Source organism: Lycorma delicatula, chromosome 8 (genome assembly GCF_047948215.1).
Source record: "Lycorma delicatula isolate Av1 chromosome 8, ASM4794821v1, whole genome shotgun sequence".
NCBI lineage: Eukaryota > Metazoa > Arthropoda > Insecta > Hemiptera > Fulgoridae > Lycorma > Lycorma delicatula.
The window spans coordinates 28,687,846-28,715,426 of NC_134462.1; the positions used below are offsets into that span (position 1 = coordinate 28,687,846).

Sequence of the window (27,581 nt, forward strand, 5' to 3'; positions counted from 1 at the left end):
CAGTTTTATTTGGCTATAACTGGAAGTAACGAAAATAAGTACCACTTATGATATATCGTTGAAAAGCTCTCAATGAGGGCTTATTACTGCAGATAATAGAAAGTCCAAAATCCAGATATTTTGGAATTTGGGCTTTTTTTTGACACTTTTGGTCCAGTCGATTGCAATAAAAGGGGTGGTGCACAACTAGATGTTACAACAGTTATGAGTACGTACGTACGTACGTACGTACAGACGTCACGCCAAGTCAAAATGGATTCAGGGATGGTCAAAATGGATATTTCCGTTAAAATTTGAATACTGAAATTTTTCGCGGTCGCAATACTGTAAAAATATAATAATAATCTGCTATAATACTATAAGATATAATAATAGTACAAATATAATAATAATATCAAATAGTATTTCCAATTAGAATAATTTCTGAAGCATTTATTGTTGTGGAAACGTAAATAATTCTAAATGGCAGTTCAATAGAAATATCAGTTCTTAAATTACGATTTTGTGTATGACATTCTATGCTTACATAGATGAGTTTAAAATTTAATATTTTGTTAATTATAAATATTCAAAAGCATTAATTCCCTTACCTTAAACAAACGACAACACTCTCCCTTAGTGGAGAGTCAATATCACCAAGTTTTTTTTTTCAGATGAGTTTCTACTTCAGTTAGCAATAAATTGAGTGTATAATAAGACGCTTTAAAGTATCCGAAAAAATTATCTTCGTCAACAATAAGTTTTTTATAAAGTATAACATAGTCTCCTTCAATTTCTCCTTTTAATCATGCGTCATGTACACATTTTTTTTTAGTCTTCTTCATCAAGTATTACATTTATGATTGGCAGTTCATCATCAGAAAATCTGGCCATCTTGAAACAATCTGGTTTAACATTTCACTGTAAATTTACTGTTGTGTACAAATAATTGACTAAATTATCAATGTCACGGGGCACAGGCACTGCGAGGGAAGTTCATTGTGAGGACACTGCTGCGTTTGAATAGACGTTAAATATTGCGACCGTGTCGGTGGAGCAGTCACTAGCATGTTTTCCCGGGTAAATTGGAAGTACCGGGTTCGATTCCCGTTTATATCTGGAAAGTTTTTAACTTAAATCTAGTCGCTAATGACTCCTTCCGTCCTGATGAGGCTTACAAGAAAAAAATATATAATAAATGTTATTTGTTAGTAATGTAAAATTATTTATGTTTCTACATTTATAAATTTAAATAATAATTTTTCTTAAAAATTTGTACTTGCAATCTTTTTGGAAGGATTTATTATTAAAAAAAAATCAGTAATTTATTGATTGACTTAAAAATTATTTGAGAGGCAGTTGATTAAGTAGTTATTTAATGTTTAGTTGATTAGGTTCACAAAATCAATCATCAGGATTGTTTTTTAATCCGTTGTACGAAGTAAAGGAAGTATTGTGATCGCAAAAATTTCTGTTTTCAGAATTCAACGGAAATATCCATTTTGACCATCCCTGAATCCATTTTGACTAGTCTCGGCCTGACGTGTGTATCTCGCATAACTCAAAAACAATTAGCCGTAAGATGTTGAAATTTTGAATTTAGGACTGCTGTAACATCTAGTTGTGCACCTCCCCTTTTTATTGCATTCGACTGGACCAAAAATGTACAAAAAAAGACCAAAATCCAAAATATTTGTATTCTTTATTAGTTGCAGTAATAAGCCCTCATTGAGAGCTTTTCAACGCTATATCATAAATGGTACTTATTTTCATTGGTTCCAAAGATGTAGCCAAATAAAATTTTAATTAATAAAGTATTTGGATCTTACGACCTCCTTTTGTTATAACTTTTGTTTTTTTAATTTAAATATATTGAATTATTAATTATTAACCTCTGATTGTAAAATCGTTTTTACGATAATTAATAATATTCAATAATAACAATAAAAAAATGAAAACATATCAGAAGTTTTTAGTGAAATAAAGTTTTATGTACTTTTCATTTAAAAAACAATATGTATATGTAAGTTAACGGGCGTATAAGGAAGTATTGATATCAGATATTTTTTATTTTTCTTTGTCATGTTGTTTTAAATGGATGTGGCAAACCTCAAAATACTTAATATTTTTACTCTTTTTTATGAAGCTTTGTAATTACAATTAGTATAAGTGTGGGATAATGATTTTTGGCTTTGTTATAAATTGAACTTATAATAAGCAGATTTTTTATTAAATGAAGTTTTAAAACAAACTATTACATTATATATTTGGCAGGAAAGGTGATGATCGAAACAACAACATTAATATTCCTTCCGCGTTCAAGATTAATAAAAAAATGCGTTTCGTATTCCAGAAAACAGTGGTCTATCCACCACTGGAAGGACTGGTTTTTTTTTATTTATTCGACGTTAGTACGGAACGTTAGTATCAGGGAATATTTTTAGCCCCTCTATTAATCGCAGAGCTTGAATATCAGGGATATTTCTTACTGAAAGGTAAAACGGTCCCGAATTCTTTTCAGTTATTAAAAGTAAATAGAGTACCAAAATTTCGTACCGGTACAGTTAAGTATCCGAAATAATGGTTTCGGTTGGACCCATTGATATATAGATATCTTAACTAGAGTGTACACAGTCTGCAGTATTTCAAATTTACTTAAACTCTTTTATCTCCTTTCTAATAAGAATTGTTCAATTTTCTCAGTTGCTAATAATAATAAAAAATTCAACTTGTAATGTGTATGAAATGAAAGTTTTTTACTAATTCCTTAAACCGCGTATGGGACATTTTAAAATGAAATTGGTCAGTCACAACATATAATTCTACTAATGCCTTCTACTTCTGTTGCCTACTGTAAAACAAAAGTATTACTTAATTAGGCTACAAGCAAATTTTTTGTTGTTTTGTTCTTATTACGAACAGTTAAGCAGCGTGAGGAGATTTAGCTGAATTATAGTTACCGATTTGCAAGTTAGCGACCTACCTAAAGCACAGCCAATGAAAGAATCGTGTTTTTGTCTTGATTGTGACCATCAGCGTGAGAGGAGGAGTACTCTATCACAATATGCAACTATTTATCTTTAACTAACCGTGCTCCAATGAGGTTTACTAATAGTGAATGAAGTAACGTACGCCTTCCAACTATCTTTTTTTTCATTGTCCAGTAAAATGTATCGTTGTATAAATATTATACACAGAAGCCTACAACATCACGAATCTCCGCCTCAATATGCGTCTCTGTTAACTTATCAAAACTAAGAAACCCGACAGCTTATTTTCACAGTAAACTCTTATTGCTGTACATTTCAAGACGCGTTTTATTAAAAGTTAAGGTACGTTTTTAAAGTATCGCTGATTATGACATGAGATGTGTTTCAGTGTGATGTAATATTCAGCTGTTGGTCAGTTAGTTGACATCATATTCTTTTTTGCGGTCCGTGAGCGATTTACAATGTGTGTTTTGATAGATAACCCAGCAAGCTGTGGTACATGTTTTTTGTTACCATTAGCAGCAATAAACATTACTCATAGTGCTGCTGAACTTTCAGGTAAATTATTGAGGTTAATGAATCGATATGATTGATACCAAATTTGTACAATGGTGTCGTTTTCTGACGGAAGATCGAAAGAATATTTGTAATGAAAAATTTGAAAGTTCATGACATTCGGCGATTTACGATTTAAAAATTACGTATTCAGTTTTAAAATGTTTGACACTCAGTAATTTACAACATGTAACAGGAGACCATAGTTAATAAAAATTTCAGGAATGTTTACGGACACTTAAAAGCAGAAACATATGGTTATTTACCCATATCGTCACGGAAGGTGAATCCTGGATTTCCTATTAACGTCCCATCAGACGCATTCCTACTAAGGGCTTCAGTGGATAGCTGAAGAATAATCGCATCTGAAGAATGCAAATATTTTATTAATTGTCCGAAGAATAATCCAAGTAAAAATAACATTTCTAAACCTGATGTACAATTCAAAATCTGATGTACAAAGGACCGGAACGGAGTTCTCAACTCCGTTCACCTTGAAATAAAAAAAAAGACAAATATATAATCGCTATTAAAAATTAAATACCCGCTCGATAATTAGAAAGATTCTGATATTCAGGCTCTGCGATTAATAGAGGGGTTAAAAATATACCCCGATACCATTGCGTTCGGTTCCGTACTAACGTCAAGTCAAAGCAATGTCCTTGCTATGGTGGATGGACCACTGTTTTCTGGAATAGGAAACGCATTTTGTTGATTAATTTTTTTAACGCGGAACGAATATTAATGTTGAAGTGTATTCTGTTGGAACGTAGGCGTTCTATTCAAAATTAAAGACGTGGCTCGTTATCCAGTGGGAGTCAGGATTTTGCATGATAATGCTGGACCTCAGTCAGCAGCTCAAACAGTTCAACAGTTGGAGAAATCTGGCTGCTAATTATTTAATCATTCTACGCCCTCGATCTTGCACTAAATGATGAACACTTATTTAAGCATTTGAAGAAATGAATCGGATTCCAGCTTTTTAAAGACAATTTCGTTATGAACTGATTTAAGCAGCAGATGTTTACGAAAAAGGAATAAGGAAATTGTTGAAAGATATTAAAAAAAAAGCGTAAAAAGAAAGCATTGCTATTGGAAAATTAAAAAAATGTTTGTTGTTTGTTTTGACTATACTAAATAATTTTATTTTTCACTGTGAATATTTTTTTTAATTACAAAATGTATCTTATTTAAAAAAAAAATAGTTCCTTATAACTCACTCACTCTGTCTTTTAATTGACAGAGATTTTTTCTTGTGTTTGGGGAATAACCATTACATCATTATTCGGTATTCTTGTAATTTAGGAGTGTTGGTGATAGTGACGTATTTGGTGATCTCAGTTAGTACCCAGAGAACAGCTGAAAACTAATGTGGATTAAGTCACCTCTTAACAAAACCTAACATTCAGTTCTAAGCAGTATTGGTGTAGTATAGTCTTTTTGTATAAGAAGACATACTTCGTTTTATACAAAGATATTCTTTGTTTGATTATCAATAATATAAAAAAATGACTATTTTTTACAAAGATACGTTACCAGAGATCCATATGGATCTCATTATTAGATACGAAGTGATTTATTCTTATAAGTTTTAATATCTTTATCATAAAAATTCTAATGTGGACATCACAAGACTTCCTTGTACGCCTTTTAAATTACATATATGCATAACATTTTATTTCATTTATAACTTCTGATAGTTTTTCTTTTTTTATTGTTATTATTGAATTATTATTTATCATAAATTTTTTTTACAATCACAGGTTAATAATTATTAATAAATCAATATATTTAAATTAAAAAAAAAAATGGTTAAAAAAAAGGATAAGGAAGTCTGATTCGAACCGATGTGCCCTCCCCTTATAAAATCCAAATATTTAATTAATTAAAATTTCATTTGGCTATAACTCTAGAACCAATGAAAATAAGTACCACTTAACGATATTTCATTGAAAAGCTCTCAATGAGGGCTTATTTCTGCAATTAAGAGAAAGTCCAAAATCCAATTTTTTGGACACTTTTGGCCCAGTCGATTGCAATCGAAAGGGGAGGTGCACAACTATTTTTGTTATAACAGTCCTTAATCCAACATTTTAAAATTCTACAGCTAATAGTTTTTTAGTTATGCGAGATAAATACGTACGTACGTACAGACGTCGTGCTGAAACTAATCGAAGTGGATGATCAAAATGGATATTTCCGTTGAAATCTTAAAAATAAAAATTTATGCGATTACAAAACTTCCTTTACTTCCTACAAGAAAGTAAAAATTTACTAAATTGTCCACAAAGAGTAAGGTAGCCCCAACATAAAAAAAAATATTTGAAATTATAATCAATAAAAAAAGCCTCATTGATAAGGGCCTCAAAAATTTTTTAAAATCCAGAAAACGTTTTTTGTTATATTTAAATATTTGTTTTTAAAATAAGAATAAGCATCATGTTCAAAAACAATTTTAAAAGTTTTTACTTAAAATATAGACAAATGGTAATCTAAACATATTTCAGTAGTTTTTTCTTTGGCTAATTTATTTATTATATATTTTTTTATAAACGCTGTAGTTTTTCTGTAATTTCTATTAATGATGGTTGACAAAATAATGTGTTTAATTAAAGTTTTTGACCGTAATTCTGTTATCGATTTTTAACTTTTTTTCATGTAAAAATTCTTTGAATATGCAAATGAAATCCGGCTACTGGTCTATAATAACCTTTCTCCAAGTGAGAATATAACAAATAATTAAGACGTGTTTAAATCTTGTAATCTTTTATTTAGAAACTTTATTTTTTATTTTAAATATATTTGACGTAACTAATTAGGAAGGAGGAAATTACTATGCGACTAGAGGATTTTACTTTACAAATTAAAATTTAAAAATAAATAATCATCGAAATCATTGTGCTTTGGTAAAATGTAAACCGTGAAAAAAAAAATAGTTTATTTGAAGTTAAGTTTGGTTTGAAAATTAATTCTTTTTTTTGTGCATTTTATCTATTTATTTTCTTAAACGAAACAGTAATAAGCGAAACTGACATCTACCCATAAATTAGAGTGAAATATTTAGATTCCAAATGTTTTTGACTGGAGTCTTTGAATGTCTTTTAGTAATACGCTTGACCGGATACCTCAGCTGAAATTAGTAACGGTGTATACTCTAAATGAGGATGTAATGACATAGAAGAGATGAATTCTGTCCTGAAAAAAAAAATAGTTTTCTTTCAATTGAGATTCAAATTCTTTTAAATTTGATATGGTTTAAATCTTTTTTTATTGTTATTTCTAAGACCAGTTGTAGACTAAAATATTACCGCTCAAATAATTTATATATATTATTTTTATGATTATAAATCTATTAGTAAAAGTAAAGTACGGATTTACGTAAAGGAAGTCGTGTGTTTGATTCTAGGTCGAGTTATTTGGAGGTTTGTTTCGTATAGTTGGCTCCGTCCTTCTCAGTCATAAAATACCACGGAACTTCATTATTTAGGTCATATCTCTCTATAAATTTGTATTTTCTTGATTATACAACTATTACAGATTTACAGATTAATGAATAAAATATATTAACTTCTTTACGTTTCAAAAGAAGCTAACAGTACAGTTCTACTGTACCCCCTCACTCGGCTTTCCACGCATACACTCGCAACTTAATTTAGCACGTCAGCGATACACTAAGGCTACTTGTAGTGACAGGGGGTACTATTGACGCAGTATATCCACTCGCCATTAGTTTAGAATATTTTTTGGCGTAGGGGTGCGATTTTGCAACAATTTTTTTTTTTTTGAAAATATTATTTTTTTAATTAACAAATGTGCATAAGAAAAATAAGACCTTAATTTCGAGATAAATGGTTCAATTTCGAGATAATGAAGGTTACCTTACTGTAAGCATTCGTTCTCAAAGTGGGCGATAACTCCCCCTTGTGGGCGCTGGAGGCCTTCAGGAGGAGCAATAGAAGGCTCACAGAAAATTGGAGGCGTTCAGGCGGTCTAGGAAGGCGATGGCTCATTAAAAAAAGGGCAGAAATTTTTTTTCCTGATATTTCAAACTAAAATTAAATACCTAATACACTAGTACAAAAAATTATAGGGACACCTATATTTTATGGTGAAAAATGACTGTATTCAAATTACTTTAACTTTGCAACCAAAAGGTTTAGAGAGAAATAAAAATAATAATAATAAAGCTTGAATACTCTAGTTTTTGACAGTATACTTCAGACTTCAAAAATCATCAAATTAAAAAAAAATCAGTGAAGAAAAGTGTAAAAGATTTGAAAGTTTTTTCGTGTTTGATCGAGCGCACGGGGGAAACGAAATTTGTTCATTAAACTATATTAAAATCGTTTAAAAGCTTAAGACTAGCTTTAATTTCTTTTTTTTTATTTTGTATATCTACGATTTTTCAGAACCGAAATATTCCACTTTAAAGAGAAAAGGCTATTTTTGTCTTTAATGCTGTATATCTTCCGATCTAAGCCACCTATTAATACAAATAAATATGGATTATTATCCTTCAACAACGACGACTTGCTTGTTTATTGCGAACACCTGGAGAACTTCCACGGTGATTCCAAAGAACGATTCCAGGACATTTTCAATATGGACATACCAGACTGGATGTTGATCCTTTTTAAAATTTCAATACAGCAGGTTCATCCTAGTTAGAAGAACAACTTATAGACTGACAACAAGCGAAGAAATAAAAATAAAATTCAAGAATGGCTACCAAGAATTTTGGCTCCAAAAGCCAATTCTCACGTAACTGTACTCTGGATTATAGTCGATTGTTTAACGATTTCTGATAGTATTCCGTATTTGTCATTATCATTTGTCGTATTTGTCTGAACGTGGATTTAGTGCTGTAGTAGCATTGCTAACAAAAAGAAAAATCGGCTACATGTTACTGAACGCGGCGGCTGTTTTAAGTAAATTCGAGCCTGATATTACTCGTTAAAGTTTAACTCATTTCCACTAAGTAGTGGAAAACTCGTAGTAGTTAAACTCGGTAGTGTTAAACTCGTTAAAGTTTATCACATTAATGTAAGTGTAATTTTTCAATTAAAGTTTTGTTTTAACTATTGTACTGTTATATTGAATAAATACTGCAATTTTAATAAAACTACTTCCAAATATGACTAAATGTGCGTTTTAATTGCTCTCATTTAAAATGTAACTTTCAACTCAGAAATAGGATATGCCACGTTTAAAAACAATAATTGCAATTGCTGTTTTTAAGAGCGCATCTTAAAAACAGCAATTGCAATTATTATTTTTAACAGATGGTAAGTTTAAAAATGTTGGGGGTGCTAGAAAATTTGCTTAGAATCGGTTGAGTAGTTCTGGAGATATAAAGTGAGTTAGAGTGCGGCACCGAACACACACACGTACATACGAACATCCAGAAAATTTTCATCCGGTTTTTTGGGTTTCTTAGGTGTCAAAAAGTCAAGATCCGGTAAAACCGCATATGCCCAAATTGAATCGACCACAATACTTTCGCTTTTACAGCTATAGCTCTGTTATAGCGCTAGACAGGAAAGTAAAAGTAAGGTTTAATAAGTTATATATTTGTATTTTATATTTGAACATGTTATCAGCCGCTAATTAGTATTCGTATAATTGTACATTATTGGTTCTCAATTTTTATTTTAATTATTGCACATAAGTTAGGAAGTGAAATGTTGTTGCAACTCTACTTTTTCCTTTGAATCATTTTCTGTTCTAAACTTTTTTCCTCTTTTATTTAAAGGAATAACTGTATCTACGAGTATACTTAAAGAGATTCTATTATTATCAAAAGTTCATTACTGAAATTCAGTTAAGTTTCTCATCTAAAATGAAAATACATGTACCTTTGATCCAGTTTGACTTGTCTATTTTTATCCCTTTATTTTATGAAATATTTTAAGGAATTATTTTTGCATTGTATTAAAATTATTAAAATCAAACTTTATATTGTTTGTTTTTATAGATAAAAGCATCTGATTAATTGGTATAAAAAAATATCAAATAATTTAGGTAGTGGAAATGAAATTTTGGAAAGAATGAATGGTAAATATGGGAAATTTATAAGTATGGAGAATTAGGAAAAGTTAAAAAAAAAGAAGAAATTTATATTAATTTTGGATGTATGAAAACAATGGATGTATTAGAAAGTTGTTATAATATGTATTAAAGGGAAAGAATATTATAAAAAATACGATATAGTGATAGAAGATGTAACAAAATTGGCGATTGGTTAAAGGTTATGAGAAAATAAAGGAAATTTCTCTCTTCAGCTCATAAAATGAATAATAATGTAACGAAACAGATTTTTTATGTTCCTTTAGTGAGTAATGTAAATAATATAAATTAACCCGAAGATATATTAAATCTCCAAATATCTCAATAATGTATTACTATAAAAATCTATTCCTGTTTTGATTACTATAAATTTTTTTTTGTTGATTTGAAAGTATCATTTTTACATTATAATTTTTTTGTGGGGTCTGCACTCACTTCTGTTTTAAAAATGATTTTTTTACCTAGAATTCCGTCACTTGTGAGAGTTTTTTTCATAAATAACATTTTTGATCGTTTCCATCATCGGTCAAGATTTTATGTTTTATAATTTTTTATATCGCATTTTAACGATTGCTGGTGTACATTTATTTTATTTTAATTTAATATCCTTTGTTATTGGAACAATTTGAAAAATTAGGCAATATTTTTAAAATCATAGTGAAATGTTTTAACATATATTCGTTGTTTGTAAACATTCTGTATTCTTTAAAATAATATCCAGAAAATTTTTTTTTCGGGGTTCCTTAGGTGTCAAAAGTCAAGATCCGGTAAAACCGCGTATGCCCAAATTGAATCGACTACAATACTTTCCTTTCTACAACTATAGCTGTGTTATAGCGCTAGACGGGAAAGTAAAAAGAAGGTATAATTTATATTATAATTTAATTCATATTTATTTTGAAAACCGTCAACTAATTTGAGTGAAGTTCATTTTACAAATCATGTTTATATGTAAAAGTATACCTACGTTCATGGAAAAAATTACGTACTACCTTTTCATACTGCTTTTTAGATAATAAAAAAATTGTTATTTTTAATGTGATATACAATATTGGTGGAAACGACTTCACGCGAGTCCCTCGTATAAGGCCAATTATCATAGTTAAAGGTTTAATAAAAGTTCAGCCGAATTTTAAATCGTGGTATTTAAGTATGCAATCTAATACCATATGTATACCTATATATCTAGCATTGTAAACTCAGAAAATTGGTAAGATATTATTTTAATTAAAATATTAGAAATATTTTCAGTACAGTGATGGTGAATGAACACTTCAAGGGGTAACTGACTGTTAGTTTAAGAGTTTTTTCGTCTCAGCGGTATAATTCGTAAATTTTAGCGACCATAACAACAGGATGAGCTAGTTTTAACTATTCGCTAAAGGTCTCTAAAACATCTTTTCATTGTTTGATTTTTTTTCAACTCTTATACTAGAAGTTTAATTTTTTTGATTTATTAAAAGAAAAATTATCTTCGTAGAGCGAAAATAAAATAATATAAATAGTAAGATAAAAAATATCTTTTCTTCTTATATTTTTATATTAAAAATAAAATTACTAAAGCTGTATGTATTCAAAAATGACTCTGAAATACGTACAAAAAATTGAATACTTTACAGGCTTTATTAACACCTGCAAACTGTAAAGTGTCTTATATGGATGGATTTGGAAACTTTTAATTAGATACGTGTCAAATTTTTATAAATTTCCTCTAATGAGGTACGTGATCCTTAAGCCTCATCAATGTTCTGAATGTTACGTATGTATATATATATACACTCATACTTTTTTTTAAAAACAGAAACCTTTATTTTATTTTTAAATTATTTTATATCTTTTCCACGAAATCATTTGTAATTTATATTTTACAACTATGTTTATATCAAATAACTCTTTTATGAACTGGTTGTAATTTTAATGCCAAATAATAATTCTAGGAATATAACTACGTATTACATCGGGTTTAAAGAAGAAATTTTATCATTAATTAGCATTTTAAATAATCCAATAAAATTTTAACCTATTGTTTTTATTCTTTATACTTTAAATTTATAATAAATTTAATGGTATATTCTTCTTAAGAATGATAAATAACCGGTTGTAACGTATCTTTGTTTGTGTATTGTCATTCATGTTTCATCATTTATGCGTATATATATATATATATATATATATATATATATATATATATATATATATACATCTTTTTTTTCTTTTTTTTTCTAACTTCATTACCCAATGAGACTGTAAACCCGCATTTCACAGACAAGTAGGTTTGGTTAGTGAGGATTGTGGTTTTTAAGAATAAGAGGGAGGGGTCAAAGCCCACGTTAACGTTACGCCTGATCACTATTGGTGTTTAGTGTGTATCATCGGTCATGGGTCAAAGATATCCAAGTCAGTATGACGAATTGCAACTATGTTTGATTGACTTGATTCTCGCTATTTCTCTTTCTTATTTCATTTAATATCGTTAACTGCTTATCTTACACCTTTCATCAATTTTGATTTTATATATTTTTAATTATATAATTGGTATATAATGTATTTTTAATATTAATTTTTCCGGTATTACCGAAAGATTTCTCATAGAGTCTGTGAATGACGTAAGTAAACAATAATATGCCGCCGATACGCATAAATATTAAAATATTTGACTAATTTCAGTGATATTAGCGTCGTTAAGTTAATGGTGTCACTATGTAAATATTGAATTATGAACGACAGGGATGATATTTTAAATGAGTGTGATTTTCTTCTGATAAACTACATATCAGGAAGAGCATTGTGCCACATAAATTTTGTAAATTCCTTTCTACTAGAAAAAACGGAAAAAGGGCTTAAAATATAAAATAATAATAAAGCTGGCAGCGATTTTGCTAAACATTTCCAGAATTTTGAATAAAATTAAATTTTCCTTAATGATAAAATTAAAAACAATTTTTACACTCTACCATCTTGTGCAATTTATTTATTAGCTGGTCAGGACTCGTATCGCTCGTCCGACCGTCAAGCCAGGGGGCAGAGCCCCCTGGACCTTCAACGCGTTTGCATCCTCATGTCTGTGAGAATATTAAGTATTCTACAGATATTCATTAAAGAAAAGAAATATTAGTGTGGGAGAAAATATTTTTCTGAATATTTCGGTGTTTTTGTATTTAAAATAGGCTTAAGGAGTGAGTAGATATAGAATAGTTTTTAATAGAAATAAAATATTTAACGCTAGCCATATTAACAACAGGGAGTTGGATTGGGGACGCTGTCTTCTTCGTTTAGTCTTGTGTGCGTTCATGTGAGGTTGTGTTAGTTGCCGGTCCAGCTGCTGCTCCTTACTCTCCTGCTATTGGCGCAGAGCGGATTACGTGTATGCAGGGCGGCTCTTTCGCTCCCTGTTCTTTCTTAGTCTTTCTTTCTCACAATCTATTGTAACGTACTTTTAAATAATTCGTTAAATAAAGCCCTTTTTTGCTGCTAAATATTAATTAATAGTCCCTTTCTTTTATTAATAAACTTGAATAATAATTATATAAATAATTAATTTATTAATAAGAATTGTTAATCTTTGATTTAATTTTAATAATTAATTATAAATATTAATTATGCAGTTGTTCAAAATAAAAATGTGAGCACATGCAACAAACAAACCAACGCACCAGCTTTATGCGGGCACATACAGCAAACAAGCAAACCCACCATCCTTTTTTTGTTGGAGAGATTTTGGTTTATGTATTTCTTCGTTTAAAGGAAAATAATTAAAATTGTGCTCTTAGTTAAATTATTAAACTAGTATACATTTTTTAAATATTAAGAAATTGTATTCTGTGCTAAGGTATCGCGTTTTATACCTTAGAGATCTTCAAGATCTCTCTCCTTGTGGACTAAATTTTTAAAAATTGAGCTGTACAATTGAAAATGAGTAGTAAATGAAGAATCAAATGTAAAATTAAGAATTAAAGAATGTAAAATTAGAATCAAATAAAAACGGAAATTTTCATCGTAATCGATTATGGAAGTTTTAGGGCGTGCGAAAAATAATTATACTCTATTGTCAAGCAATATAGCAATTACTTTTTTAGGTACCCTGGACATCACTGACTGAAGATTTTCAACGTATTATTCCCACGTTCTTTCTATTTCTTAAATATTTTTTAACTACTGTGTCCGAGAGGTAGTTAATAAGAAATAAGTTTGTAGAAAACAGAGAAGATAAAGTTTTTAATACTCTAGTGAAGAAAATTCACGATGCTATACAGTAATAGAAAAACGATATGAAAAAAATATAGGTTTAAAGATGAATTAAAACATGAAATAGTAAAATATCTAGATATTTCCATGCTGAAGGCAAGCCTACTGGGCTGGCGAAGTAGTCATCATCACAAATCAACTGCTGTCGAGGTCGAGAGTTCTAAGGTTCAAATCCTAGTAAAGGCAGTTACTTTTATACGGATTTGAATACTAGATTGTAGATACCGGTGTTCTTTGGTGGTTAGGTCTCAATTAACCACACATCTCAGGATTGGTCGAATTGAGACTGTACAAGACTACACTTCGTTTACATTATTCATACTCTAAAGTAATACCTTACGGTGGTTCCAGAGGCTAAACAGAAAAAGAGAGAAGCTGGAAGGCAGCCTGGAAAGGATGTAACATCAGTACTGGAGAGACCACATGTGTCAATCTAACGCAGTAATGGCTCAGCGACGAAAACTTACTCTTACACTGAATTTCTCCTTGAAATAAAGAACCGTGATTTTAAAGCGGAAAAACTTCTATAAAAAATTAAGTGTATGTCATTCTGTCTCTAGGAATCTTACTGTAAAAATTTCATTAAAATCGCTAATCGTGCTGCTGTGTTACTACACCACACACAACTAGACTCAATGCGATATTAAAAAAATAATAATTATGTGATCAGGTGTAGAACCGTGATTTTAAAGCGGAAAAACTTCTATAAAAAATTAAGTGTATGTCATTCTGTCTCCAGGAATCTTACTGTAAAAATTTCATTAAAATCGCTAATCGTGCTGCTGTGTTACTACACCACACACAACTAGACTCAATGCGATATTAAAAAAATAATAATTATGTGATCAGGTGTAGATAGATGATACCCATCAGTCAATGCAAGATCTTATAATAACGTTATGGATGTCCATAATGGAAAAAAAAAATTGTATCATGTTTTTTTTCTCACCATCTGTTTTTTTTTCACGATAAAATATTGCCTACAGTAGAACTTGTGTTTTAAATTATTAGGCAACCAATTCGTGCTGCTGTCTCGCACTTTGTTCGTAAATGACTTTGATGTTATTGTTAGCTGAAAGCATAGCTTTCTGTTTTGTCATGTTCATGAACATCCATTGCCTAATGCAGACCCAGTTTCAAAGATCTGATGTTAAGTATACAAATTTTATATATCTTTAATTTAATATATATTTCTGATGTTAATTTATGAAAGTAGTGTCATACATATTTACTCATATAACAGAGGAATACGCTGATATGGCATTCATTTTGGGTATGTGTAATGGTAATCCTACAGCTGCTGTAGTAGAATATGAAATACATTTTTTGAATCGCAAGATTCCAGATTCCAAAACAATTAGCGCAACTTTTTACAATCTTCGGGAAACAGGTTCACTACCTATTATTCGTACCAGTTACGAATGATCTGTCCATCACGACGCCGTTATTGATGAAATTATTATCGGTGCAGTTCAGCGCAATTGACGTCTTTCTAAGCGGATCGGAGGTTTCGTATTCAATGGTTTGGAAAACACTAAAACAAAACAAGTTTTATCCTTATCATAAACAGCCAGTTCAATATCTTCACTCAGGAGATGGTCCGCTTCGCTTAGAATTCTGAAAATGGTGAAATACAAATCGAAAACTCTACAAATATGTTTTATTTACTGACGAGACAAATTTCACTTGAGATGGCGTCAAAAATTTAAGCAATGAACATACATGGACAAAAGTAAATCCTCATTAAACGGTTGAAGGCAATTTTCAACACCGATTTAGCGTAAATGTATGTTGAGGCGTTCTTCACAGTCAGTTGTTTGGACTTTTTCATATTCCCTGGCCGGGTAAATGCTGAGGTCTACTTGCAGTTTGTTTGGGAAGAATTGCCACACCTGCTTGAAGATGCTTCTCAAACGCCGACACACAAAGTATACTTCCACCACTTGACGCGCCTCCCCACTTCTCTTGTTCAGTTTTCACTCACTTAAATCATTATTTCCCTGAGAAATGGTTCATATTCCACGACTGATCTATCACGTTTAGATTTTTGCTTCTAGGGATGTTTGAAAAATATTGTATTCAAAAAAAATAAAAACGTTCTCTTTATAAATTAATTGTCCACATTATGGATACGGTTGAGCATCTTAAGGACAGTCCTGAAGAACAAACAAGAGCAACAAAAGCAGTGTAGAAGCGTGCTAAGAAATGTGTTGAAATAGTGGGCTCATTTTTGAACATTTATTTTAAACTGGTGCTAAAAAAATGCACTTTGGTTTAGTGTACCTGTTTCTAAATAAAATTGAATTTTTCTAACTTTTCTTTATTTTTCAAACTTATCTTACATCATTTTGTTTAGAATTAAATTCTTTACAAGTTTTGTTTTTATGTATTTATTACTCATTTAACAAGGTTATTGTACTACGTCAAATGAGTTTTTATCCTAATTTATTGGTTTTCACTTCAGATTTCTCAAAAACTACTGCAAATAACGTTTTGAAACCTATTCTATTCGATATTTTAGGTCAAAAACCATAAGAAATCACTAATTTTGTTCCTTAATTAACGTCCTAAAAATTTCAGTACCATCTCATTTCACCAGTTGAAATCCGAGCGAAATCTTTCACTAGCCGCAACTCGCAAACCAAGCATTTTAGGAAATATGTTTATATGAACCTTTTTCATTATTTTCATGAGTAGAATAGGTTATGAATGCGCCAGGAGAACTTTGTGATACACTCTGTGTGTGTGTGTGTGTCTGTGTGTGTATACATATGATGAAAGAGAACCAGTCCTGTCCTGTAACACTGTGACGAGGATGTTTTATTTGGTTGTATGTTGGAAGATGGTTATTTATTTGGTTGACCCTCACTCATGACTATTAATGGGACAGGGAGAGGAAACTGTAGACAGAAAGGAAAGAGAGGGAGGAGTATTTCGTGGATCGTCTTGGATCTAATGAGAACAAAACTGGTTCTTATGATGTTACCGCCGTAGATTTGCAATCTTCCTTCGTTTAGTGCACTTAAGGTCGAATAAAAACTTGTAGTATAATATATTGTATGGACGCAAGGTGTATATATGTGTATGTTTTAAATCGTGTTCAATATTTTCTTTTTTTTGCGAGGATTAAAGATTTTTATTACGTCATTAAATTACAATTTATTATAAATGTATATCCGTCTTTCTTGTTCCATTAAGGATATGAAAATATTTTACGAAATCTGCCTACGCGTATTTTGTTTCACTTACATCTATATGCTTTTATGCACTAATATATAAATAAACAATTTTTTTCCACTTAAAATTAAATTTTTAACAAAAGAAGAAAATTAATCGGTTTTTATGGTTACGGTACAAAAAAAAATATTATAAACGGTTGTTAAATCTAATGTTAATTGTATTGAATCATTTTTGTTTTTTCTAAAAATCTATGAAATGAGGTAATTATTTTAATAGTTTTATTTAAATTTTAATAAATTCTTCTATGTTATTATTTGTTTTATATTTTTTAAATTATAGTATCAAATAAATATGAGGGTATTGGAATTATAAAAAAAAAAAATTGATATTACAAACAGTTTATTATAAATATTTAATCTGCCTAAGTAATAATAATATAGAAAATCTTGGCAAGATTTTTCAGTCGGAAAGATTATTAAATCTCACTCACGCACACTCTATCATTACTGATTGCATTTGTTGATTGATCATAACTGCTTATGTCGCGCATATTATGTTCACCACTGGTATTAACATTACATTCTATGCTACGAAATCCATTTTATGTTTTTTTTTGTTTTCTTTTTACAAGTGAATATTATCTTTTTTTTATAGCTATCAAATTATTACAAATTGTAAATGATTTAGTTTTAATATTAATGGAACTTGTTTTTCCAAAGGCTTTTCAGAACAAATTATCATCATTACTTTCTTCAGAGTAAGTTTCCTAATTAGGAAACTGCTAAGTATGTGTACTCAAACTATATACTTCGTCAAATAAAATTTTAAAGTTTTTTATTAAACAGTTTAGTATATATATAGATTTTATATTTTTTAGGTGTGTTCGATCATTTGTTTTTAAAACCAAGGTACGTTTAAGGAAATTTGACCAAAATTACATTAAATGTACAGGATGTTCGACTTAAAAAACACCATATCACTCATTAATTTATACTTTCTTTTTCTGTTTAGCTTCCAGAACCACCGTAAGGTATTACTTCAGAGAATGAATGAGGATGTTATGTGTGAATGTAAATGAAGTGTAGTCATATTCCTAAGATGTTTGGTTAATTGAAACCCAACGATCAAATAACAACAGTATCCACGATCTAATATTCAAATCCATATAAAAGTAACTGCCCTTACTAGGATTTGAATCTTAGTACTCGAAATCAGCTGATTTCGTTACTTAAGACTTCGAAATCAGCTGATTAGCGTTGACGAGTTCACCACTAGACCAATCCGGTGGGCTCAATAGTTTACACTATATGCATATTTTTGTTAAAATGCATATATTGATGTGAGATGGGTAAAATAATGTGGAGGTTTTTGGTGTCATTGGAGGTAGTGTGTGGAGAACTGTTTATTGCTTGCACATTTGAGTATTGCTAGTCTGTGTCTAGCATTGGCTTTTGAAGAAGGTTACGTAATAGTGTTGTTTGTTAAAACGCGGTTAACTGTTAAAGAACGTGTGTTCGTGAAGGAAACTTATTTAGAGAGGAAATCTCAGGTTTTGTGTCGGCGAAAGTTCAGGGAGAAGTTTGAAAAGGAAGCACCAGTGAAAAGTGTTATTCAGAAGTCAGTTAGACCAGAAATTTGCTCGACACAGGTCAGTTTTAACGACGCAGGTAGTACAGGATATTAAAGCGGCAGTTACAGGTTCTCATAAATCTTTGCGAAGACTAAGCAGGAAAAAGAACATTTCATTGGGTTTAGCCCACACTAGTGGAGGGATGCTGAAATGTTATCCATATTGAATGAAAATTTTACATAAGCTAACTAATGCTGATTATGTTCAGCATTATTCTTTACTGTCAGTAAAGAATCTTTAATAGAGACAACATTGGGATTTTAGAGCAAGTGTTTTTCACAGATGAATCGTGGGTTCACCTTGATGGCTATGTTAATAGTCATCTATTAACCTGGGATACTGAAAACCCACACATTTTCTTTGATTATCTTCTACATCCACAAAAAAATAGGCGAATGGGGTGCGGTTTCAAGGTGACAAATATAGGACCTTTTTTTTTGAAAAAAAATGTGGATGCTGCTTCCTACAAGGAAATTATCCAGCAGTTCATAGCCTTACTGAAAAAGGATGAGCACGATTCCTGGTAGCAACAGGACAGCGCCACTTGCCATACAGCTCGTCACTGTACTATGGAGATGTTATAGGATTTTTTTGGTGGAAGAATCATTTCAAAAGGATTGTGAACATCAAGGTTCCCTGATCTGATTACTCCAGACTTATGGTTACTTAAAACAAATTGTTTATAGCAGCATTCCACACACATTAGGAACTGAAGACAACCATTACCGATGCCATCCAGGAAGTAGACAAGGTACTGCTAACAAGAGTAGCCAGGAACATGGTCAAACGTGTGGACAGTGCTTACAGGTTGATGGACATCACATCATCTTTTGTAAATTATAATATAAGTGTGTTTACCAATACACTATTATTTTTAAACTAAACTAAGTGATGGGGTCTCTTTTAAGTTGAACACGTTCGGATACTTTTACACATTGTTTGGGGTATATTTATACTATTATTATTAATACTGTTTTCTTTATATTATTAAATTCGGTAAATTTTATATATAATATACTAACTACATAAGTATAACTTACAAACTACAAATTCTTTATTCACAAAATGGTTTTTTTTTGCTTGGTTTTTTGATCCATCGATCGTATCTCTTAATTTACATGATACGAAACGATACGATAAACGATAGTAATATAATATATTACTATTGTTCCTCTTAAGGGTGAAAAATTTGGTTTCGATTTACATCAGTTATATACGTTTATATACCAATATGTACGGCTTCCCTTTTAATTTTAAATTACAAGAAAGGAAATACTGCATCATCCTTTTAAAATTATTAATTTTTTTTTATATAGTGTAATAATGATATTATTATTATTATTATTATTATTACAAACAGGGGTCGATTATAATACTATATTTACCATTATCTCCAATTAAGCTTATTTTTTTTTTTGTTCAGCATTGAAAATAAAAATATTTTCTTGAAATATTACAATTTTGATGCAGTAACATAAGATTTTCATTTTCAGTAAACTAACGAAAAATATTAATAAAATAACCAGGTCTTGTTTCCTATGTAATTTTTTCTACAGTTATAAAAGATATTGTGTTTAGTTAATTTAACTAATTCTTTAAAAAAAAAAAGAGATTTTTAATTCGTACAGTATGCTGTATATGTATTTGTAATCTTCTTCACTATCAAAAGCATGGATTTCGATGACTCGTTAAAACTTTGAAGAGAAAGTTTAATTGTGGTTAAGTATTAAGCTATTAATGTTACATAAGAATTTTTATTATTATTTCTATATATATGTTTTGAAGTAAGTTTTTTATTTACTTGAATAAAATGGTTCATCTGAAGTATAAAAAAAAGTAATCAAATTGACTGAAAATGATTTATTAAATAATGAAAATTTTGTAAATTGTTCAAATTAATCATAATTATTTTATTTATTTCTAATAAATTTTGTTAGAAAATTATTTTGAAAACACTTGGGAAGGTAATAAAAATGTTAGTATCATTGCTAAGCAATAGTTCATGTGATTAATAAAATAAAATAAAATAAAACAGACTTAAAAAAATTAGAAAAAGAAAAAATGTAAAGAAAATAAAATTAAAATTCAATTCATCTTTAAATTTTGAATTCAGGATCAACAATAAACAACCGCAACTTAATGATCCTTAATTTAGCCCCACTTCAAAATGTTGAAATTAGACAAGAAAAGAAAATATATAACTTTTTTTTTCATTTTAGTGCCCCTTTTTGAAGTTAGTTTTTTAAAATTATTTTTGGATTTTAGTTTTCTTTACGAATAAATTATAGTTAAATCGATTAAAAATGTTCGGTAGAAACGCAAAAGACGACAAATCCTCATTTTGATGAAAATAAGAGAAAAGGAATGCTGACAAATATCGTGTAGAGTTTACTGTTAAGCACGAGCTAAGGTTGTCTGCAATGCGGGAATTTTTTTTATTAATGTATATTCATATAAAGTGTAAAGTCAATAGAGGTTTTAAAGTTTGATTTTAAAACTTTTTTTATATTTAGAGCTCATTTTACTAAAAATTAACTTAAAGATAAAATACTTTGTCATAATGACAAGGGAGATTGTATGTCATTAAGCTATGACAATCCAATACGACAAAAAAATTAAGTTACTTTAAAATAGCCTATACAGATCATGTAATATTTTTAAATTAATAAAATTTTAATTTAGGTTATCGGAAATAAACTTAGAGAGGGACAACTGGAGATCTAGTTTATAAATAAAAAAGGATTGAACAAATCGGTCTATTTGATGGAGAGTAGGGATAGTATGTGGATGCAAAAATTACGTATCCCTGAAATTGACAACTTGCATCTTTTTTGAGCTTTATTAAATTATTTTTGTTTTGTTTTAGACCTTACAAATATTTATATTTTTAATGTCAGAGATTTTTAACTAACTTAAAAAAAAATTAAATTTTATTTTTTAAGTATGTTCAAGTCTTAGATTAAAAGAATCGATTTCATGGTTCTTTGTTTCATACAGAAAGTACAGAGCGTTCAGAGAGTGACGCAACCTTATTGGAAAAAGAGTAAATTACAACGGTTGTTGAAATTGCCTCAATTATGCTATACACATAGTTAATACGACGTTGCATGCTCTTAAACATATATTGTAACGTTTCTTGAGGAATTGCGGTGACACATCCTTCAATTTCGCTCTGCAATTCGGGAATGGTGTGAGGATGAGTTTTGTAAGCAGCATCCATAGGTATCATCACAAGAAAAAGTCAGGAAGGGATAAATAAGGAGGCCGAGGGGGCCACAACCCCTTCGGAATTACTTGTCTACGAAAACACTGACCCAAGAAAGTCATAGCGTTGTCCAGCTGAAACCACGTATAATCTAGCCGGTCTGCAAATGCAGTGTTCACAAATTGTTGCACCATCCGTATGTAGCGCTCATTGTTCACTGTGCCATGAAACGATATCGTTAAGATTCGCTTACGTGAAATTTCACACCAAACACCCACTTTTTGTCCGCGCAGGGGAGATTCATGCAGCAGATGTGGATTTTCCATACCCAAATGCGTGAATTCTGTCATTCACGTATCCATCAAGGTGGAACCATGTCTTGTCAATACAATACACGAATTCTATACGGATGCATCTTTAAATACTTGCGCGATGCCGTGTGGGCACTACCGACGAGAGACCAGACTGGCTAGACAGGCGTCGCACAGACTTCTTGGGACTAACAGAATATGCAGCTTACACGAAGATAAACTTTTCTGGTGTTAGCACTTTCGGTCGACCACTTTTGGCTGCATCTGTCACATTTCCTGTCACTTGTCGTACAGCCGCTCAATGGAGAACTTTTTGACCCACCAAACCTTTCTGTGAAGGCATTCTGGGTCTGGGCATAACTGGCACATCTAATGCTTTTCGGAAACGATGAATATTCTCTGCTGCATTGTATAACCCATTTTTCCTCAATTAAACCAGCATTAAAATATTCTTCCATAAGATTGCGTCACTTTTTGAACACTCTGTACTTCTGTAGACCCGAAATAGGTTTTCAGGGTAGTATTAATGGAAATTTTGTAAACATGATTTTATTTATGATTTCAGTTTTTTTTTTTAAATTTGTTTTTTGTTGTCATCCACTAATAATGGATAGTTATAGCGAATTATGATAAATAGCCTGAAGCCATTTGTTAAGAAACTAATTGACTCTGCAGTAGTTAATTAACACCGTTTTACTCAATTTCTTTCCTTTGTTTAATCAGTATTGTAGAGTTTCGTATCTTATGTTTATTAGAAACGGCGTCTTTTTACGTACAGTCGTTTATTTTGGTGTGGGGGGGACTTTTCATATTAAATATAAAAATTAAAGAAAGAAAATATTAAAGGTTAAAAAAATAATAATACACAACTTTAAAAGCTCACCAAAACGTAAACCTGAACCAATTTTTCATTAAAATTTTTGAGAGCCAAATTGAATTATAGGTTTTGTTTTCAATTTTGCGCTGAAATAAAAAAATTAAGAAAATTAAAAACGATTTATAAATGAAATCACACAAAAATTTTAAAAAAAATATATTTTACAATCTACTATTATATTTTCGACTTTTTGAAGTTTAGCTGAAATAAAACTTCTAAATTTGGCCCGGATTTAAATAATCGAAAATAAAGGATGAATTTAAAAAAATTGTTTACTTTTTGTCTTGGTTTTTCAACATTTTTATTTTTAAGAATTTTTTATACCTAATAAAAAAAATTGTTGATTACTAACATAATTATAAATTAATTGCTAAAAATTAAAGTTTTAAATTTCTCATAATGGGAAAATTGTTTTATCAAATAAATATAAAACCTATTCAAATATTTTTTCTTTTGAATTATTTTTTACTAACTTAAAGAACTTTCTGTTTGTTTTTGTTAGATTTTCTCGAATAAAATTTTTTTATGCAGGATTGACGGTTATTAAAATCCTTTCCGGGTTGTTAATTAATGGTAACTCAAGTTAACGAGCCGCTTCCGTGAAGGGAGTGGTAAGGTCTCGGCCTTTCATTCGGAGGTCCCCGGGTTCAAATCCCGGTCAGGCATGGCATTTTCATACACGCTAAAAATCATTTATCTGATCCTTTGAACTAATATCTGACGGGAATTAATAATAAAAGATTAAATACAGTACTATGAAGGTGGGGCTTTGAGGATGGAAAATTTCACACCCTGGATTTGACTAAAAGAGATTTAGTTCTTTGTTAATGCGATGTTTATATACGTCACACATTTTTAAGTGTAATACAAATGCAATACAGGCCAATTTTGTAACGATACATGTTACAAAATTTAATTTAATCTAATTTATAACTTTCTGTTTTCTGATTTCAGCCGAAAAAATTCCATTGTTTTGAGAACACAACTATCTGTTCGTGTCCACACAATTATAGGTGAGTTTATTATATTTATTTATTTTTTTTACCTGTGTAAAATTTTATATTTTATATATATATAAAACATTTATTCAGAAAACTGTTATTTCGCGAACAGGTAATATTTTTGCATACTGATCCGTTGTAAGCTACACCAAACTAACTTGTTAAATTTTTTTTTAACCGCAAATGTTTTATGGTCACTGCGCTTTTATATTATTGTGGTGTTAAATTTCTGAATTCTAGGTTAGTTTCACGAACGTTTTACTGTAACAGTGTTTAGCTTATTTGTTTTTATGACTTCTACGTAGGTCGCATTTTTAATTTTATATTTATTTTGTTTTAGTGAATTTGTAAGCAATCTGACCCTTCCTTAACCTTGCTTTCTATTAAATTTCCTTAAAATAAAAATATACGGACTGAACACTTTATTGTAAACTGCTTCCTGTATAAAAGTTGTAGATCTTCCTTTTTCCTTTATACGTATCTAATTACTTTTTTATAACTAATGAATTCCTTTTTAACTTTATTTCTTTCTTATGAGTTTGCGTGTGTTCTCGCAAAGGGAATTTAATATTTTGTGTCAGACTTTCTCCAAGTTTTATATTTATAAACACGAATTTATATTATTTTTATTTTTCTACGTTATAAAGATTGATTTAAAGCCTGTTTAAAATCTGGTTCTTTATTATTTTATATATTAATAAATATTAAAAATAACTCCTTTAAGTAATATATTTACTTTTTAATATTAAGCGTTGTTTTTTGTAAATTTTACTTGAATGAGGGCCTTGTTAACTTATTTTGTATTATATTTATCTCAATTTTTTTTAAGTTCGAATTTATGGGTTTTAAATATAAAAGAAATTATATACAATGTATTGCTAACATTGGGTGTGGGAGAGAGTGATCTGAGCTAAATTATTGTGAAAAAATATTGTATATATGTATATATGAATTCTTTTTATTATTCACAATGTAACTTTCAACTCTTATAAGAATCTAAAGATCCTTTTTGTGTTCAAGTCCGGACAAAAATACCAGATGTGAATTTTTTAATGGTTGGGAGAGAAAATAAGTACTTTACTGAATTTTCATTTTTTGAATATTTTTGAACATCTCTTTTTTCAGCCATCTATCTGAAATCCTTGAAAATATATATTTTTTTTTTTGTAAAAACTTCGCCGTTCGATATAGTAGTTTCTTACTTTAATAGTTCAAAATACATGGTGATAAGTTAGACACAGAATGTATTTTAAAATTTTTAAGCTATGCCATAAAAATGATTTTTTCCGACCTCCGTGGCGCGAGTGACAGCGTCTCGGCCTTTCATCCGGAGGTCCCGGGTTCAAATCCCGGTCAGGCATGACATTTTCACACGCTAAAAAAATTGTTGTTTATCTCATCCTCTGAAGCAATACCTAACAGTGGTCCCGGAAGTTAAAAAAAAGAAAACTACTGCCTTATACATTAATATATATATATTTTTTTATATCAGTACAGTTTTAACTTGTATCAACGTGGTTACGCCTTTCTTTTGCTTTCCTGTTGGTGCGTGCATAACTATATCATTAGGTTATATAATTATAAACGAGATAAAATCAAAAGTAATTAAAAAGTAACGTTAGGTTTTTAACTTTTTTGACTTTCTGGTCTAAGAAATGAATTGCCGTAACTATTGAATTAATGTCTAAAAGTTGTGTGATAATTTCATGTTTTATTACTTGTAACAGTATGATTACAAGATTTATTCATTCTCTCTAATACTATCGAGAAATTTTGAGGCTGACCTTTTGACCTTTTAATTTTTATTTCCTTGCACGAAGTAAAGGAAGTATATTGTGATTGCGAAAAATTTCGCTTTTCAGATTTCAACAGAAATCTCTATTTTGACCATATCTGAATCCATTTTGACTAGTTTTGGGGTGACGTCTGTACGTACGTATAAAATTACATGTGCACATTCTTTTTAAAATGAAAATGAAAAGTACCTAAAATTTTATTTCATTTATAACTTCTACTATTTTTTTTTATATTTTTACTTTCTTGTACGAACTTAGGAAGTATTGTGATTGCGAAAAATTTTGGTTTTCAGATTTCAACGGAAATATCCATTTTGATCATCCTTAAATCCATTTTGATTAGTTTCACCATCTAGTTTCCATCTAATGATTAGTTTCCATTTAGTTGAGTTGAGCACCTCCCGTTTTGATTGCAATCGACTGGACCAAAAATTTCCAAAAAAGCCCAACATCACAAAAAATGGACTTTGTACATTTTCTTAACTGCAGTAATAAGCCTGAGCTTTTCAATGATGTATCATAAGTGGTACTTATTTTAATTGGTTCCAGAGTTATAGCCAAATCAAATTTTATTTAATGAAATATTTGGATCTTACAAGGAGTACGCACATAGGTTCGAATCCGACTTCATCTCTTTTTTTTCTTTTAACTTTCTTTTTTTAATTTAAATATATTGATTTATTAATAATTATTAATTATATAAATAATAATTCAATAATAACATAAACAAATATATAAAGAAATATCAGTAGTTATTAATGAAACAAAATTTTATGTATTTTTCATTTTAAAAAAAATGTGTATATGTAATTGAATAGGCGTACAAGAAAGTCATATGTCTTCAGATTTTTATTTCTTTGGTTTTTTTTTGTCGACAGTAGTTGAGGAATCCTTCTGACACCAAAATTTACGTATACAATATCTTCTCTCAGCAATTTTGTACAGAGGGACGTTAAAATCTAAGGAAATAAATTATTTAATCAATAAAACATCTTTACTAATTCATTGGCGATTTTTTTTATCATTTCTTTAGACACAGTGAGAGCTATCCAAAATTATCTTTGTCTAGATCATTCGATTTTCTTTAATTGTACTTGCGAAATTCATTATAGTATCATCATCAGTACACTTCCCTTATTTTTTATAAATTTATCGTATATTTAAAAACCCGATCACACTTCAAATTTCATAATTTCCGGATTTTTTTTTTATTTACACTCAATTTAAACATTCAGTAAAACAGTGGAATAATTACATAATATTACTGTCACGAAACTTTGCTTAAACTGAGGTAACGACACTAACTGAATCATTGGTGGGAGGTCACCTGCGTGAACGTTATGCGCAAACGTTGTTTACTAGCCTGGTTTACCTCATAATTTAATGATTATTTATTTTAAAATTAATAATTTTCATTTTTAAATTTAATAAATATTTTTTAATGTATAATACAATTACTGATAAACTATTTGATTAATTTCAAAATATTTTGTCTTTTCAGGGTAACATCTAAAATTTTCTCTTTTTTTGAAATTATCGTATTATAACTGGTTAATTGTGTGACGGAGATAAATCATTTAATACTTGTTTTAACGAAAATCAACCAATTATTTTTGGGCGCTAAATGATTACAAAACAAATAAAAATATCACCAATGTACACTAACTTAATCCTTATGTATTCAGTTAAAATTATTATATAATTTGTACCATAACGAAATTATTATAATTTAAGAGTAGTTTAATC

At 29.8% G+C, this 27,581-nt stretch overlaps 1 protein-coding gene across 3 annotated transcripts in view; it reads left to right on the forward strand.

Annotated features, from left to right (window-relative positions):
• Fhos (Formin homology 2 domain containing) overlaps positions 1-27,581 on the forward strand; it is a 510,750-nt gene that overhangs the window by 345,239 nt on the left and 137,930 nt on the right. For all 3 annotated transcript variants that reach the window (XM_075373283.1, XM_075373282.1, XM_075373284.1), the window contains exon 6: positions 23,993-24,051. In XM_075373283.1, the coding sequence (XP_075229398.1) occupies positions 23,993-24,051 (59 nt within the window). The remainder of the gene's footprint in view (positions 1-23,992; positions 24,052-27,581) is intronic.